Consider the following 18,442-nt stretch of genomic DNA (forward strand, 5'->3'; position numbering starts at 1 on the left):
GTGTCTTATTTCTTTCAACCCTAAATATTTCACTCCACTCTCTGACCATGTGAATGGTTTCAGATGTAATTCTTATCCTTGTTCCTCTATAAATAAGTTATTTTTCTTACCCCTCTTCTGGTTTCTTTCAAGATTTTTTTTTTCTCTTTTATGCAGTTTGAATATGACATGCCTAGGTGTAGATTTTTTGATATTTATCCTGTTTGTCATTCTCTGGGCTTCCTGGATCTGTGCTTTGGTGTATGTAATTAATTTTGGGACATTTTCAGCCATTTTTGCTTTAAATATTTCCTGCTCCTCCCATTTTCTTCTCCCTCTGGTATTCCCATTATGTGTCTGTTACATCTTCTGTAATTATCCCACAGTTCTTGGATATTCCTTTCATGTTTCTCATTCCTTATTCTCTTTGCATTTCTGTTTGGGAAGTTCCCATTGACATATCTTCAAGCTCACTGATTCTTTCTTCAGCTATGTCCAGTCTACTGATGAGCATCAAAAGCATTCATTTGTTACAATGTTTTTGATTTCTAGCATTTCCTTTTGATTCTTAGCATTTCCACCTCTCTGCTTATATTACCTGTTTTTATATGCTGTCTACTTTTTCCAATAGAACCTTTAACATATTAATCAGTTATTTTGTCTCAATGTAGTTTTGCTACTTTTATCAATCCTCTCACAGCTACAAAGTGAACACCAGCATCTTCTCCGTATCAGAGTCAGTGACTCTAGCAAGTTGTTCAGAATGTCCTCAGTCTAATGAGAAAAGGCAAGATTTGAAGCTAGGATTCTGTGGTCCATGTAAACCCTATTCTCCTCCATAAATTCAGTAACAAGGATGTGACACAGTTCCATTATCTGTTGCTCTTATATTCATTTCAGCCACTCTTCAACATATTTCTGTGGACATGGGCCAAGGAGCAGAGCTGTCATTACACTCCTCACAGAAAAGGCATCTGAGGGGTCCTGACACCTGCCTGGGCATTGGGGCACACACGCCACACAAATGACCTCTCTGGTCTCCTCAACGCCATGTAGGAATTGTTAACATTCCCATTTGGACCTGAGGAAATGGAGGCCAAGTGCAGAGAGGGGAATTTCTCAAATTCCCAGCCAGGAAAGGGGCACAGCCAGAACTTACACTGAGTTTCCCAGACTCTGCAGCTTGTGTGTGGTGAGAGGATTCTGAGCAGCTTCCCGTCTCTCTCACTGGCACGCTGGGGATGGAGAGGTCCAGCAAAGTGAGGGGGATGGGATGGCAGAGGACAGTGGACTGGGTGAGGCACAGAAATCAAAGAAGGCCAGGGGCATGGGGGACAAAGACATGGTTGCAGCTATGGCGTAGCAATAGACCTACTCTCAGGGATTAGATGAGGCTGCCTCTTACCTGGGATGCAAAGGTGACACTGCCAACCGCATGCCCACTGCTCACCAGGCTGGGTTGGTCCAGCTTGGGTCAGAGTGGAGGGAACAGCACAGTGGGGAGGGCGTAGGAAACCTGCAGCCCCCGGAGGGCCTCTGAGCTGTGAATATGTTCTTGTCTCCTCCACAGGACCCTGTTTGCTCCCCCATCTACGCTGCAACTCCAAGATTCCTCTCCTGCCCAGACTATCTGCTGAGCCTCAAACCATTAACTAACCATATCCCAACATCTCTACCTTGGGGCCTGCTATCTCCAGCTGGAGCTCAGCCCCACTTCTATGAGTGTGTAGTGCCTTCCCTGAAAACTTTCTACCCTCACTTCAAAGCTGTTTCCATGGATGGCATCACCACCTCTAGGGCATCCCTAACAGGGTCACTGGCACCACTCAGATGCATCCCTACCTCTCATTGCCACATGCAATGATTTATCCCCAACATCCTGTTGGTCATCACCCAAATATCACTTCAGGGTGCCTCCTCCTCTCCGTGTCTCAATACTCAGCTGTCGCTTCGCCATCACTGTTAATATTGTGGATATTGGGAGAGACTATGAAGGAGTGAGAATTTCTGATGTGGCTCTCCTACGTCTTGGTACCTGTGGTTGTGCTTCCTTATAACCTCACATGTGACCTTAGCCCTGAAGGCTCATCCCTACCTTTCTAGGTAAAATGAAAATTCCCAATAATGGCTGCTAATCCACAAAAGCATTCCCTACCTCTCCTGGAACCATCTTTGATCAATCACATGAGCTGACCCCTATGTGAAACCCGTAAAGCCCCTGCCCTCCTGCCCTGGTCCGACTGCTACTTCCAGGCCTTCCTGTCTGGCATTTTAAAGTAAAGGCTTCTGCTACCTGGTTCAAGCTTGTCTCTTCCAACAATGTGTCCTCTCATGCTCACATTCAATCATCAAATATGAGTGAGTCTCTAGGTTGTGCCAAGATACACATCCCAGCTCCTTGTTCTGACATCCATCAGTGCATCATCAAACCTGAAGGAATGGAGGGACTGTTATTCTCTCCAAGCCAGGGGCTTCCTGCCTCATCACACTCAACCCATGGGAACTATGTGATTGTATGCATGTGGCCTATACACCAGGCATTGGGGCACCTCATCACATGCCTGTCTCCCAAGTCTCCATGGGGTATTTCTATCACCATACTTGCTGTGGTGTGTCAGTACCTCCATCCTGTCTCAGAGGTCTCTGATGTGTTCTGCATGTCAGATGTATGTGTCTCATGTCCGCCACACATCTTTTCTCTTATGGATGTGGTATATGTGTGTGCGGGTCTAGGTTGTGTTGAAGAGTGTCAGCAACCTAACACCTGTCACACAGTCTCCCAAGGGTATGCATGGGAGGATCCCAAGATTGTACTTAGGTTTATCACAAACCTGTCACGCAGAGTCCCCTAAGTATAAATGTATGACTCTTGGTTGTGCAGCGGTGTCACCATGACACACCTGGTACATTTAGTACCTGAAATATTTGTATGTTTTTAGACTGTGCTTCAGTGTACTGGCAAAACATACTGTTACACCACATGTTTCCAGGTGTGTCACCATCACACATCTGTCTTATCCATATACCTCCAAGTGCGACCATTACACACCTGTCTGCCAGGAACTGATGCAAATTATCCATCTCATAAATATTTAGTTTACAGGAAAGATGGGAGTAGGGTAAGTGTGTTAAATCAGAAAGGCGCAAGAAGCCAAATCTAGAATGAGAGCAATTCTAATGGACAAGAGACCCAGAAACTTTGACAAATAAATAAGAATAAAAAGGAGGTATATAGTAGCTATATGTTAAGAAACTTATGAGACATGCCTACTAAAGTCATATGGGGGGCCGGCCCTGTGCCTTAGTGGTTAAGTTTGGCGTGCTCCACTTTTGCGGCCCCAGTTCAGTTCTTGGGCACAGACATATACCACTTGATGGCAGCCATGTTGTGGTGGAGACCCACATACAAAATAGAGGAAGACTGACAGCAGTTAGCTCATGGCAAATCCTCCTCAGCAAAAAAAAAAAAAAAAAAAAAAAAAGTCATATGGACCCATTTTGGCACTGAATGCAATGAATCCACCTTAAAGAACAAACATATTTTGGAAACAATTGAGAAAACTGAGCAGTGATAAAATATTCCATGATATTTTAAAGTATTTTTACTTTGTGTAATAAAGAGCCCTTATAATTTGAAAATGGTTATGAAGAGGTTATGAATTAAATGATATGTGTATGACTATAAGTAACCCAGTAATGAGCATGGGGATAGATGAATCAAGAATGGCCATGAAATGATAAATAATGAAAGACTGGGGAATAGTTCATGGGGCTTCATAACACAGTCCTTTCCAGTTTTATATATATATATATTTGAAAACATCCATTACCAAAAGGAAAATATGTCCTTGTAGTAATAATTTTGTTAATAAAGATGGATTAAAAACAGCAGGAAAAAATATTTTGGTTTCAGGAATGTGAGCATTATCAACAATATCAAACTGGGAGATGCAATCATCATGGCAGTGTGAAAGGATCCCTTTGTCTCTTCTCTTCAATCTAGAGCTAGTAAAACATCCATAACCCAACAAAGGCTACATTGCCCAACACACCAGGACACGAGACAGATCCACACATTGGTAGATACAAAGGTGGGTAGATTAGAGCATAGAGAGGAGGCTAAATGAGGGACAGCAGAGGCAGAACCCAGGACCCTGAGTCCCTGGCAGAGGTGGTTGAGCCAGCTGTCCCCAGCCCGAGAAATCTCAGTGGGCAGCAGCAGAGGCACATGTGCGACTCCAGTCAGCCAGCCATGGGGGCACTCGCAGCCATGGGAAGCAGAGCAGCAGCAGAGGCAAAGCCCTGTGATCCCAAGCTCCCTGCCATGGCTCAGAGCCGAGTAGCAGTGGCAGAGGTGAGCACAGGACTCCTACATCCCAACTGCAGTGGCACCTGCAGTCTCAAGGTAACAGGCAACAGCTGAGCTGGTGCCCTGAAAACACAGCTGTCTCCCCACCCTCCCTCTCCTCCTGCCATGGTGGCAGAGTTTCTGATTCAGGTAACCCCCAAGACGCAGTTGAGGCATCAGCAATCCCTGTGCCCTCCATGGCAAAGCCAGCAACTGCAGTGACACCAACAACAGCAAGGCACCAGTGGCCCCCAGAGGTACAGGCAGCGATGATGAGAGTACCAGTGATACCCCCAAGAGAGGGCATGGAGGGTGGAATGTGCAGATCCTCAAACAGAGTCAGAGGCAGCACAGATTAAAAAAACCAAAAACTAGCACTACAGTTCCACCTACTGAAAAACAAAAGAAAGGCTTCTAATCTCCAAGCAGTTGAAAAGTTTGAATCAAAACAAAGCTATACCTAAATAAGAAACATGTTTGCCACAACAAATGCTCTGACAGAGGAATAACTCAGCAAGCACCACAAAAAGCCATGGTAACACGCATCACAAAAAGAAAATAACAATTCTCCAGAAACCAAAAATAAAGTCCTGGAAGATCGTGATATAACTGATAAAGAATTCAAAATAGCTATATGGAGAAACTCAACGAGCTACAAGAAAACTCAGAAAGACAGTTCAGTTAGCTCAGGAATAAAATCAACGAAGAGAAGAAATACTTTACCAGAGAGACTGAAACTCTAAAAAAGAACTAGACAGAAATTCTGGAGCCAAAGAACTCAATAAATGAGATGAAGAATGCATTAGAAAGCATTGGAAATAGAACAGATGACATGGAAGAGAAAATTAGTGAGCTCAAAGAGAGAAACCTAGAATAATGCAGGTAGAAGAGGAGAGAGAACTAAGACTTAAAAAAATGTAGATATTCTACAAGAATTATCCGACCCCATTAGAAAGGGCAACAGAAGGATAATGGCTATCCCAGAAGGAGAAGCGAAGGGAGCAGAGAGCTTATTTAAAGAAATAATAGCTGAGAACTTCCCAAACCTGGAGAAGGAACTGGACATAAAAATCCATGAAGCTAATAGAACATCCAATTACCTCACTGCAAAAAGATCTTCTCCAGGACATGTGATAATAAAACTGTCAAAAAACAATGACAAAGAAAGGCAGTCAGGGGAAAAAAAGACAAAAACCTACATGGGAACCCTAATTAGGCTATCAGCAGATTTCTCAGCAGAAACACTATACACCAGGAGAGAGTGGAAAGATATATTCAAAATATTGAAAGAAAAATTCAGCCAAGAATACTCTATCCAGCAAAGTTAACCTTCACATATGAAGGGGAAATAAAGGCTTTCCCAGACAAATAAAAACTGAAGGAGTTCATCGCCACTAGACCTGCCTTATAAGAAATGTGAATATGAATAGACTGATCACTAGTAAAGAGATTGAAACAGTAATCAAAACCTCCCCAAAAAACAAAAGTTCAGGACAAGAGAACTTCTCTGTTCTACTAGAATGTTCTACCAAACATTCAAAGAATTAATACCTATCCTTCTCAAACTCTTCCAAAAAATTAAAGAGGTGGGAACACTTATTAACTCATTCTATGAGGCCAACATCACTCTGATATCCAAACCAGACAAGGACAGCACAAAAAAGGAAAATTAAAGGCCAATATCACTGATGAACATAGATGCAAAAATCCTCAACAAAATACTAGCAAGTCAAATACAATACATTAAAAGGATCATACACTACAATCAAGTGGGATTTATTCCAGGGGTGCAAAATCAACATCCACAAATCAATCAATGTGACATACCACATTAAAAAAATAGAGAATAAAAATCACATCTCAATAGACGCAGAGGAAGCATTTGACAAAATTCAGCAGCCATTTATGATAAAAACTCTCAATAAAATGGGTATAGAAGAAAATTACCTCAACATAATAAAGGCCATATATGACAAACCCACAGATAACATCATACTCAATGGTGAAAAGCTGAAAGCTATCCCCCTAAGAACAAGACAAGGATGCCCACTCTTGCTACTCTTTTCAACACAGTATTGGAACTCCTAGCCAGGGCAATTAGGTAAGAAAAAGAAGTAAAAGGGATCCAAATTGGAATGGAAGAAGTAAAACTGTCACTATTTGCAGATGATATGATTGTATACATAGAAAAAACTAAAGAATCCAACGAAAAACTTAGAAATAATAAATGAATACAATAAAGTTGCAGGGTATACAATCAACATACAAAAATTGGTTGTTTCTACAAACTAACAATGAAATAGCAGAAAGAGAAATCAAGAATACAATCCCATTTATAATTATAACAAAAAGAATAAAATACCTAGGAATAAATTTAACCAAGGAAATGAAAAGACCTGTCCACTGCAAACTGTAAGATGTTTTTGAAAGAAATCAAAGACATCAAGCAATGGAAAGATATTCCATGCTCATAGATGGAGAATTAACATAGTTAAAATGTCCAGGGGCTGGGCCTGTACCCGAGTGGTTAAGTCTGTGCACTCCACTTCGGTGGCCAGGGATTCGCCAGTTCAGATCCTGGGCCCAGACCTACACACTGCTCATCAAGCCATGCTGTGGCAGCATTCCACATAGAACAACTAGAATGACTTAAAACTAGGATATACAACTATGTACTGGGACTTTGGGGGGAGGAAAAAAAAGAGGGAGATTGGCAAGAAATGTTAGCTCAGGGCCATTCTAAAAAAAAATGTCCATATTACCTAAAGCAATCTACAGATTCAACCCAATCCCTATCAAAACTCCAATGACAGTTTTCATGGAAATTAGAACAAAGAATCCTAAAATTTATAAGGAACAACAAAAGACCCCAAATAGCCAAAGCAATCCTGAGAAAAAAGAACAAAGCTGGAGGTATCACAATCCTTGATCTCAAAATATACTACAAAGCTATAGTAATCAAAACAGCATGGTACTGGCAGAAAAACAGACACACAGAGCAATGGAACAGAATTGAAAGCCCAGAAATAAACCCTCACATTTATAGACAGCTAATCTTTGACAAAAGAGCCAAGAAGATACCATATAGGAGAAAGGAAAGTCTCTTCAACAAATCGTGTTGGGAAACCTGGACAGCCACACGCAAAAGATGAAAGTAGACCATTATCTTATACCATACACAAAAACCAACTCAAAATGGATTAAAGACTTGAATGTAAGACCTGAAACCATAAAACTCCTAAAAGAAACCATAGGGAGTAGACTCCATGACATTTGGTCTTAGCTATATATTTTTGGATATGTCTCCTCAGACAAGGGAAAAAAAAGAAAAAATAAACAAATGGGACTACATCAAACTAAAAAGCTCCTGCGTGGCAAATGAAAACATCAACAAAATAAAAAGACAACCTACCAATTGGGAGAAGATACCTGCAAATCATATATCCAACAAGGGGTTAACGTCCAAAATATATAAGGAATTCATACAACTTACCAAGAAAAAAACAGACAATCCTATTAAAAAATGGGCAGAGGATCTGAATAAACATTTTTCCAAAGAAGATACACAGATGGCCAATAGGCACATGAAAAGATGTTCAACATTACTATTAGGAAAATGCTAATCAAAACCACAATGATATATCATTTCACACTCATCAGAATGGCTATTATTAAAAAGACAAGAAATACCAAGTGTTAGAGAGGATGTAGAGAAAAAGGATTTAGTGGGAATGTAAACCGGTGTAGCCACTATGGAAAACAGTATGGAAATTCCTCAAAAAAATTAAAAATAGAACTATCATATGATTCAGCTATTCCACTTCTGGGTATTTATCCAAGAACATGAAAACACTAATTCAAAAAGATATATACAGCCCTAATTTAACTGTAGCATTATTTACAATACCCAAGACTTGGAAACAATCTAGGCGCTCTTCAATGAATGAATAGATAAAGAACATGTGGTATATATACATAATGGAATACTACTCAGCCACAAACAAGATGAAATCTTGCCATGTGTGACAACATGGATGGACCTTGAGGGTATTAGGCTAAGGTGAAATAAGTCAGATGGAGAAAGACAAATACTACGCAATTTTACTCTTATGTGGTAGATAAAAAAAATAATAAATACACATGGATACAGAGAACAGATTGGTGGTTACCAGAAGGGAAGAGGGGTAGGGGGAGGATGAAAGGCTAAAGGGGGACATTTGTAAGGTGATGGATGGAAACTAGACTTTTGGTGGTGAATATGAAGTCAAAATACAGAAGTCAAAATACAATGATGTATACTTGAAACTTACATAATGTTATAAACAATGTTATCTCGCTAAGAAAATACCAAACTGTACGCTCTATGTGCAGTTTATTTTAAGTCAATTATATCTCGATAAAGCTGTTAAAAAACCAAAGGTACTGCACACTCAAACCTTGTCCTTCCCCATCATTTTATAGTTATCTATATTCTTGGGTTTATTTACAGAAACTTTATCAGTATGGTTGAAAAAGAATATAATGATGTGCTACCGTGCATCTCTTCTCATTCCATATTCAGCGTCATCGTGTTGGCAGCTTGAAACTGGCCACTGTCAGAACCTGCTAGGTAGTAAAGGTGAGATGCCTTCTACAACAAAAACTTGCAGTGACACGAATCTGGCACGGACCCTAGGTGGACTACAAAGTGCAAGACAGCTCCTGAAAGCTTCCCACAAACTTGGGGCTTATGGAGAATTTCCTCACTGTGGACATTCAGATATATAAGATTCAACTTCAGGTGGACACATTCCTCACAAAGGCTCTCCTCCGGCATTCTTATATTGAACACGGAGACTGCACGTTCCCTGTATGTCTAAGGGGACTCCTCTGTGTGAATGTTCTAGTGCTGAATTAGCTAAGACTATCAGTTGAAGGCTTTCCTACATTCACTACACTCATAAGATCTTTCTGCAGTGTGGATTTTTCTGGTGCTGAATGAGGTAAGACCTTTGATGGAGACTTTCTTAACTTGCTATGCTCATAAAGCCTATCTAGGTGAATATTTGGTGCTGAATCAGAAAAGACCTTTGACTGAAGGCTTTCCCACATTCAGGGCACTTTTAACACTTTTCTCCATTGTGGATTTTCTCATGTGGAACAAGACAGACCTTTGGCTAAAGGTTTTCCCATATTAGTTTCAGCAAGCTTTCAGTGAGAACTCCGAGTAGACCTTGAACCGAAAGCTTCTGCATATGTGCTGCAGTTCATGAGGCCTTTCTCTGGCATGAAAGCTTCAGTGCCGAAGAACTGAATAAGGTAGGTACTTTGACTAAAGACTTCCTCACACTCATAAGGTCTTACTCCAACATGAACTTTCTGCTATTTAATAAGGCTGGAGCTTTCCCTAAAGGCTTGCCCACTCTCACTGCATTCAGAAGGCCTTTCTCCAGTGTGATTTCTCTTTGGTACAATAAGCCTAAAGTTTGGGCTAAAGAATTTCCTACAATTGCTGAACTTCCAAGGCCTTGCCCTACTGTCAACTCTGTGGTGTTCAATGAGGCCAGAGTTGTGGTAAAGAATTTTCCACGTTACCTGTATTCATAAGACCTTTCTCCAGTACGAATTTTCTGGTATTCAATAAAGTTGTAGCTTTGGCTAAGGAATTTCCCATATTCACTGCATTAATAAGGCCTTTCTCCAGTGTGAATTAACCACTGAGAACAGGTTTGTATTTGCAGTTCAAGCCTTTCCCACATCTGTGGAACTCGTAAGTCCCTTCTCCAGAGTAGACTCTCGTGCTGAACAGGTGTGTGTTTGGGGTTGAAGGCTTTCCTGCATTTGCCACACTTGTATCAACTTTTCCTACTGTGAATGGCTGCTCCACACTTAGTGCCGCTGTGTGGCTTCTCCTGTTCTAGGTGGCCTGGTGCAGGACAAGGTCCAAACTGACCAGCAAGCACTTCCAAATTTCTTCACAGGTAAAGGAATTCCTCAGCACATGGAAATGGCTGCTCTTCACAAACACGGTCCTGTCACATCCCTTCTGAAAAGTTCCTCTCTACCGTGCTGCTTCTGATGAAGGTTTATATCGAAAGAATTGTTTCCCACATGCCCCATAGGTGTATGATTTCTGCCTGAGATGTGTGCCCCTATCCTAAGCCAAGTGCAACATGTCTTTCAAGACTGAGACACACATCTCACAAGGGTAGGCTTTCTGGGGAAAGGGGACCTGCTTTGGGAGTCCTGACCTGTGACAGTTCTTCTAAAGAAACATTCTGCTCAGAAGGTGCCTCCTCATCTCCCAATTCACACCAACAACCTGAAAACAAAGAAATGCAGGTGAAGAGCAATTAACTTTGGTGGGAAGGGCAACTCCATAACAAATGTGCATCTGAAATGCCAGTGAATGAGTCTATGTGAGTCCATAGGACTCATATAGTCCAAAGACACAGAAAGAGGGGAATGAAGGACACAATGAGGGACCGAGTGAAGGACAAAAGGAGGAGGTGCAGCATAAAGAGGAGAGAGAGGTCTGCAACTAACTCTGAATGGTTTTTAGCACTTGTCTTGTCTGCTGAAGACACATGTGCAGAAGGATGTGTCCAGGCCCAAGAAAACCCAACTGCAACAGAGTAGCTCATGTTCAAAGACTATTTGAGGACACGTGCACACCTCACAACACAATATGCACAGGCCAATGGTGGAGAACACTGCAAGAGGGAGCAGTGGAAAAGAATGGATGAGATGTGGAATCCAAGAGTTGAGGATTAGCCCTGGGCTGAAAGTCAAAGTAGAAATGATAAGTTGGTAAAGTGTCGAGAATGACGAAGGAAAGGTAGAAATGAAGTGTGGCCACTGGCACCAAAGCAGTAGTGGAAACAGGACAGATTCATGGTATGATGTGAACACAGCCCTGATGTCATGCCCTCTCACCTGCCACTCAATAGGGTTAGGGCCCTTCTGAGCTCATTTTCTGTAGCTGAAATCATGTCAACCCTGAGACGCACCCACTGAGCTCCCTCCTACCCCCAGCTGAACACAGTTCCTGGAGGACCAAGTTCTAAGGGAAATACTGGACAGATGAGTGGCCAGCAGTGGCCTAGAGCAACTCAGAGTGACACACCACAGGAAAGAAAATTAAATATTACAAAAAGAATCTCAGGGGAGGATCTTTCAAGAACAGCCCATGGGCCACATAAGTAGCGACATGGCAGTGACTGTAATTCCAGGCATAGGCAGATATGGGATACGTCACCTAGAGGGAGGCAGCAGAACCTGGGGCAGAGAGGTCACCTGGCCAGGGAGAGGGAGAGCAAGGTGGGATCCAAAAGGCTGACTGCAAGACTTCTGACCCGTTCCCCGCAAGGCTCAGGGCAGCAGGTATTGGGGCTGCACGGGAGGAGGACAGGACAGTGCAGACAGCTCAGCCCTAGCAACCCAGGGAACTGGAGAAAGAAGCAGTGTCCAGGGTCCTGAGGTCAGAAGGCCAGCTCTGACCCTGGGGAAACGGGGAAAGGCAGAGGCCAGCCCAAGGTACTGGGGCAGGTGTGATGATCTCACCTAGAGAGGCTACAAGCGCAAAGTTCTCCAGCATCACGTCGCAGTACAGGAGTTTCTGAGCCTCATCAAGGAGAGCCCACTCCTCCCAGGAGAAGTACACGGCCACGTCCTCAAAGGTTATACTACCCTGCCACGATGAGGAGAGAGAACCATGAACAGCCTCCTTCCCGAGGACCCCCAATCCATCTCCCCACATATCCACCCCACGCTCATACTCCTCCCAAGCTCCACCACTCAGACGAGGTAGCAGACCCTGGTGCCATTTGTGCTGTCCCCTCCCTTCATGGCCCCAATAATTACTGTGTCTGACCCTCAGCAACATTAGGCAGGAGGGTATATGGATGTCATTTAAGCTCTGGGACTGCCATGGAGGGCTCCACCTGTCCTGCCAGGCAATTCCCCCTAAGTCCCCCAGATGGTGCCTCCTAAACACAACCAAACTTGGGCCCACTCTTCGTTCTTAAGTCCCCAATACCAGGGCCATGGCGATACCAGTTCATACTCCCCCTCCGGGTGCATATCGTTCTTCAGACTGTACCTCTCACATCTCCAGACCCCACAGCCACCAACACCTTCCTGCGCCATGCCATAAATCTCTCTGTGGCCTCCCCGTGTATTACCCACCACGCGGCATCAAGATTGTGTTTGGCAAATTCAAACAGGATTCAGTACTACTCCAGACCTCCCATGGCTCCCACTGCCAGGAGCAGCCTGGAATCCTGCTATGAAAGCCTCACTTCCTGGTTCTGTGGCTTGTGTCCACCTCAGCCATTCAGAACCATACGCAGACTTCAGATCCCACCGGTCCTCTTCCACTCCTCTGTCGCATTTGCTGTCCCCTCATTAGTCACAACCTTCCTCTCTCAACCTAACCTATGTTTAAAGCCCAACCCCAGGGCTTCCCTCCCCGAGCCTAGCGATTTACCAGATAACCACATTTTCCCCTGAGCTAATCCACCAGCCTGACTGAAACACTCTAGGGTCACCAAAAGATCCTGGGAATTCCACAGAGATGTGAATAGGAACCTGCCCCAGCCTCAGTGTCACTACTTCCTCAATTACGCCTAGGGCTCTGCATCTGTCTCAATGTCTACTCTTCCCGTGGAAGCCTTGGCCACCTGCCAGACCATCCTCTCCCCACAGCCCCCCTTCATGGTCAGTTCTCTCCCTCAATTGTGCTTGTGATGCCCACCACCCCTAACTAGGTGCCCAAGCAAGAGATCCAGTGCTGGGCCCCCATGTTCCCCTTCCTGGCACACTAATAGCATTACCACCATGACCTGAAGCTTCCTCCTCCTAAACGTGACCCACAGCTCCACACAGACTAGCCACCACCTTTTGGATGCCACTCCCCAGAGTTCCAGACCTTTGTGTCCAGCTGCCACCTTGATGCCTTCACTTAGTGTTCTCTGAAACATCTGATTCTTAACACGGCCAAAACAAATCTCCCGATATTCCTACTGAAAATCATTGCCAACTTTCCTTTTTTCCTTCCAAAACCTCGGGATAATCCCTGACTCCTGCCTTTTTCTCTCTTGCCCTCAACATCAGAAAATCCGATCAGCCATACTTAAAAAACAGATCCAGAATCTAAGCACTTCTCCCACTTCCACGGCCACCACGCTGGCCCAGTCACCGCCAACACTCACCTGGACTATTGCATTACCTCATCCCTGGCCCTCCCGCCTCCTCACCCACTCCCAGAGTCTGTTCTCCACTCTGCAGCCAGAGGGCCTGTTGAGACCTGGGTCACAGAACCTCAGTGTCCCCATCATCTCCAGGAAAACACCCAACTTCTCAGGCCGCCATTCCAGGCCCAACCCTTACTCTCCTGATCACCAGAAAGAAAAGAGACAGGTGGTTCTCTGGACACTCGCAGCCCTGCCTCACCTTCAGGCATTAGGACACGCTGGTACCTGTGCCTGGGACAGCCTTCCACACCTGTTTCCACTGGCTGCCAGACACAGGAGTCAGTCGACATAAACCCTGGCCTAGACTCAGGACCTTGGACTTGGGGTTTCTCAAGAGTCTCCAGGCTGACGGGCTGGGAGAGTGGCAGACTGAGTCCCAGGGCATCACCATCCCAGAGACCACGTGTGTGTCTGTGTGGAGGGGGCTGGGACTGGTGGGAGCCCACTCACCTCTGTAGGGTGATTAAGCACGTCTGCGTCCATGGAACCTGTGGGAAGAGGGGGGCTATGAGAAGAGGCCTCCACGGCTCAGGCCTCCTTGCTCCCCTGCCTGGCTCTGGAGCCAGCTGACCTTGGCTGACTGTGGAACCTCTGATTCTCAGTTGTCAGTAAAGCCTCTGACCGGCTGTGTCTCACTGCCCTCATCACTTCTGTTCCAGTTTGCTCTTCCTCTGAGCAGCTTTTGGGAAACTTTAAAACCCCTAACTCGGAAGGCGGCCCGGCTCTGTTCACAAGCCTCCCCGGCTCCAAGTGCCACCAGAACGTAGGTACACCCCTCTGCCTGCCCCCGCCCCACACTCTGTTCTATACAGACACCACATGGACCCCAGACTTCCCAAATCGCTCCTGGACCCGGAGCCCTTCCAAGCCTTTGCACGTGCGGATCCCTCCGGTTATAACGCTCTCACGTCTCCTCACACTGGCTTTCAGAAACGGGGCCATCACCTACGAGCGGCCCCACCGTGCTGGACACTTGGGCCTAGGCCGCAGTGATCCAAACAGGTTCCCCCAATTTCGGGCTGCAGGATTCCACAGTGGGAGTGGGGCGGGTGAAGGCCCGAGGGACTCCGCACCGCGAGCGTCGGGTCCATCAGGGGGCCGCTGAGATCGGAGCGTGTGGGCAGATCGTGACAGGAGCGGCGGGCCACCAGGGCGGGGACCAGGGCACCACAGACTCCAGCCCAGCGCTGACGCGGGATCACCCCTTCCGTGCCCCCTGCGAGCCTCAGATTTACCTCTGTGCAGCGAGGACAGCGCTCCCGCTCGAGTTCTCCGCCTCCGCTTACCTCAGACCTCAGGCGAAGCAGCCCCAAACCAGCCAAAGCGACCCCCAGCCAAGTGAGACCGGAAGTCCCGCCCCTATCTTTCGCGCCAAACACGGAACCGCCCCTCTCCTGCGCCTTCATTGGATCAGCGCTGCTGCCGCTCCGCGCAGAGCACTCTGGGTAAGAGGAATCTGTTCCTCCGCACGCGGCGTAGGGCGTGCCCCTCCTTCCCGCCAACTCACGCGAAAGGCGTGCTCTGGCTCTGAGCCAGGGGAAGGTGCTTTGCATCCTCTCAAAGCAAAAGCATGCACGTTTTCGGGCAGTGCTGTTGGCAGTTGATCCCCAAAGTGTTGATACATATTGTTTCAGACTCCATCAAGCTCAACATGTTCCCAGAGGCTAAGTATATTATTTCTGATGCTCCCAAAGGCTACAAATCCGATTGGAATTATCATTCCGTAGTGTCACTGAGACCCAAAATGCGTTCACTCGTAGCTGAGAACTAATAAACGTTACCTTACTGTTCTTCAAATGCCTGTAGTCTGAAGTTTTAGAGTCGGTTTTGTGAATTTCTATATGTTCTGTCAGGGATAAGAGAAAAAGGCCTCCAGATGGGGCTGTGACAACGAAGACAGGAGAGCAATGTTATATTAGCCTGAAGCAAGTGGACACACTGAGGGTGTTATGTCCAGATATGATTCTTTTTCATTCTCGAAGACATTAAGCGTTTTCCCTCCACCTTGGAGGGAAAGTTAAAGAGTACATTTAGAGTTACCAGAATGGTGAAAATGAACAGGGATCTATGGTGTCATGTTCATTCACTGCTCAGAAAATGTTCAATGAGCATCTATGGTAGGTGCACGGGAGACATCATGAAACAAGTGAGACAAAGACCCCTGCCTTCGTGGAGCTTATGCTATATTCAAGGAAGACAGACAGGAAACACGAAAGAGAAATACTAAATTGTATATGTTAAGAATGTGGTAGGCACAATGGAAAGGAGACAGTGAGTGTGCTGAGAAGTGGGGAGATGGGATGTAATATTACACAGTGCAGCAGGGGAGGCCTCCTTGTAAAAGGGTAATTGAGTAAACACTTGAAGGACATGAGCAATGAGCCATGTAGGATTTTTTTTTAAGTTCTAGGTAGAAGAAACAAGTGGCTAGGCACCTTCTGAGGGTGGAGCCCGGCCGGGGTTTGTGATCACTTGCATCCTGGGGCTTCCTCACAGGGTCCCTTAGCAGTGGAGAGCCTGGGATCTCCAGACAGCCATTCCTCTGCTTAACTCACTGCAGAGATCTTTGGGGATGTCGGTGAGAACTCTGGGATCCACCCCTTGGAGTCTGCAAACCTCCAGCCCTGTGGACTGGGGTCTGGGACAACACACAGAATTGCCTTTTCTGGAACACTGGTTCTCTGCGTTTGATCTGTGGACCAGCAGCAAAACATGACCTGGGAGCTCTTGAGAAGTGCAGACTCTCAGCTGCAGACACAGACCTACTGAATCAGACCCTGGGGTTAAGGCCCCAAAATCTGTTTAAAAAGGCCTCTAGGTGATTTTGATGCAAGTTTAAGAACATTGCATCCTTCTGTGGTGATTCCTGTGGACAGGGCTCATGCATTTTCTGCTGTTAACAGGAATCCCTAAATCTAAATCTAAATCTAAAGCTGCAGGATTTTTTTTTTAAAGATTTAAAATTTTTTTTTTCCTTTTTCCTCCCCAAAGCTCCCGGGTACATAGTTGTATATTCTTAGTTGTGGGTCCTTCTAGTTGTGGCATGTGGGACGCTGCCTCAGCATGGCTTGATGAGGAGTGCCATGTCTGCACCCAGGATTTGAACTGACGAAACACTGGGCCGCCTGCAGCAGAGCTCGTTAATTTAACCACTCGGGCCATGGGGCCAGCCCAGCTGCAGGATTTTTGAACTGAGATTCAAAATGCGTCTGTGCATGTTAGTGTTCCTAATATTTAAAAGGACTAATGTACAAAATGTCAACACTATATACGTTTTTAAAATAAGTGAAAAGTCTCTGGTAATTCTACCTTCTGGAGCAAAACGTTTGCAGTGTTATATTATCCTTTGAAAATTGTGTCTTCACATGTATGCATTGCTCTAGGTATGTGTATGTGTGTTCAGCTATATCCTTATACACGTTTTTCTGAATAAAAATAAAGTTATGCTTTGTATACTGATTTGCAGTTTACTTGTCTCTCTTAATATATCTTGGTCAACCTAAAGCTGCCTCTTCATTTTACACCCAGTGCCTCCTGATCTACACCTCGTACGCCTAAAGCTTCTTCCTTTAAAAAGCTGCTTGCATTGTTGTCTGCATGCACCGTGGCTGCCCAGATGCGGTGGGATGAGCCCTGCTTGGGGCCACCGGTCGCCCCTTAATTCCTGCAGGACCGCTCCTCTAAGGCCACGCAACATTACGCGGATGGTCGCGGGGTCTTCCTGCGAGGGTCTGGTGCGCAGGTTGAGGAAGGGAGTTCGAGAACGGTGGAGGCCAGTTGGAACGTCTTCCCAGGTCTCGGGACTCCAATGCGTCCCGGTCCTGGCTGGTTGGCTTCACGTTCGGTCGCGGCCCCCGCCGTGGAGTCCAGGAGCCTGACGGCGATGTCGCATCACGCTAGCTACGCAGTGCCATCGCAGGCCAGGTTTCCCGAGATTGTGCAGGCAGATGTAGAGGAGATGGCCGGCTCCCTCCCCACACGGGGGCGCCCTCTGCTGGCTGGGAAGGCAGTCCGGGCGCGGACCGGACCCTTGTGGGGCCTGGGCGCGGGAAGTTCCTTCCTAAAACCTGCTTTTCTCTCGAGTCTGGGAGCGGGGTCCGCCGCTCTCTAGCCTCCCAGCTGAGAAGCCACGGGTCAGGATCGCCGCCGCGGCGGGCGGGCGGGCGGCTCCTGTAGGTGGGGACTCGGCCGGCGCCCAGTGGGGAGCACCTGGCGGGTGAAGGGAGAAGCGGGGACTTGACCTCGGAGCGAAGGGTCAAGAGTGGGTCCGCTAGGCAGAAAGCCAGGACTAATCCTTGAGCGAGTGGTGGGGACTCAGCTTCTGGGACCAGCGCTGGACCACTTAGCCTGTGACGCCAAGAGGGTCCCACCCAGGAGGGCACCCCTGGGAGGACTCGGCACCCTCCCCGGGGACCTGGCGGCTCCCCCTACTAGCAGGAGATCCATAATCTACAAGAACTGACAAGGAAAGTGGAAAAGAACTTTGAGGAGAGTTCAAGAGGGGGATAAACCCTTACAAGGTAAAAGAGTGGGTCCAAGCAGTGCCTGGACCGCTGTGGTTGGCTGTGCCTGCGCCAGTTCCTCTGAAAACCTGGTTCCTCTGAACCCCTCTACCAGCAGCCAGCAGCCGCTGCCCCTCGGGGGATGGGGCACATATACTAGGGCAGGGGTTACTTCTAAGGTTGGTCTCTCTGGGGTCGCCACTGAACGCTCAGGGAGTTCAGGGAGGTGTCTGCCCTCGGGCTGGTCAGGAATCGAATGTATCTTGAACTGTAGTCCTCTGCAACCTTTGCTCAGTGCTCAGCCCCCAGCAGCTGTTCTCACCAGGCTTTCTGGAATCTTGCCCAAAACCCACTCAGTTTTCCACCCAAAACCCAGGGGA

General features: G+C 46.4%; 1 protein-coding gene across 4 annotated transcripts in view; it reads right to left on the reverse strand.

Annotated features, from left to right (window-relative positions):
• LOC100058001 (zinc finger protein 211) overlaps positions 1–14,919 on the reverse strand; it is a 32,241-nt gene extending 17,322 nt beyond the window's left edge. For 2 of the 4 annotated variants that reach the window (XM_070222878.1, XM_023649524.2), the window contains exons 1-4: positions 14,847–14,917; positions 14,011–14,048; positions 11,870–11,996; positions 10,558–10,628 (exon numbers count right to left, since the gene is read on the reverse strand). In XM_070222878.1, the coding sequence (XP_070078979.1) occupies positions 10,558–10,628; positions 11,870–11,996; positions 14,011–14,043 (231 nt within the window). In that variant the 5' untranslated portion in view covers positions 14,044–14,048; positions 14,847–14,917. Of the gene's footprint in view, positions 1–10,557; positions 10,629–11,869; positions 11,997–14,010; positions 14,049–14,795 lie in introns of all 4 variants that reach the window. The other 2 variants (XM_005596139.4, XM_014732810.3) reach the window with 2 other exon arrangements.
• Between the last annotated feature and the right edge of the window lie 3,523 nt (positions 14,920–18,442).

The sequence above is a fragment of the Equus caballus genome, chromosome 10 (genome assembly GCF_041296265.1).
Source record: "Equus caballus isolate H_3958 breed thoroughbred chromosome 10, TB-T2T, whole genome shotgun sequence".
In the NCBI taxonomy this organism is placed as follows: domain Eukaryota; kingdom Metazoa; phylum Chordata; class Mammalia; order Perissodactyla; family Equidae; genus Equus; species Equus caballus.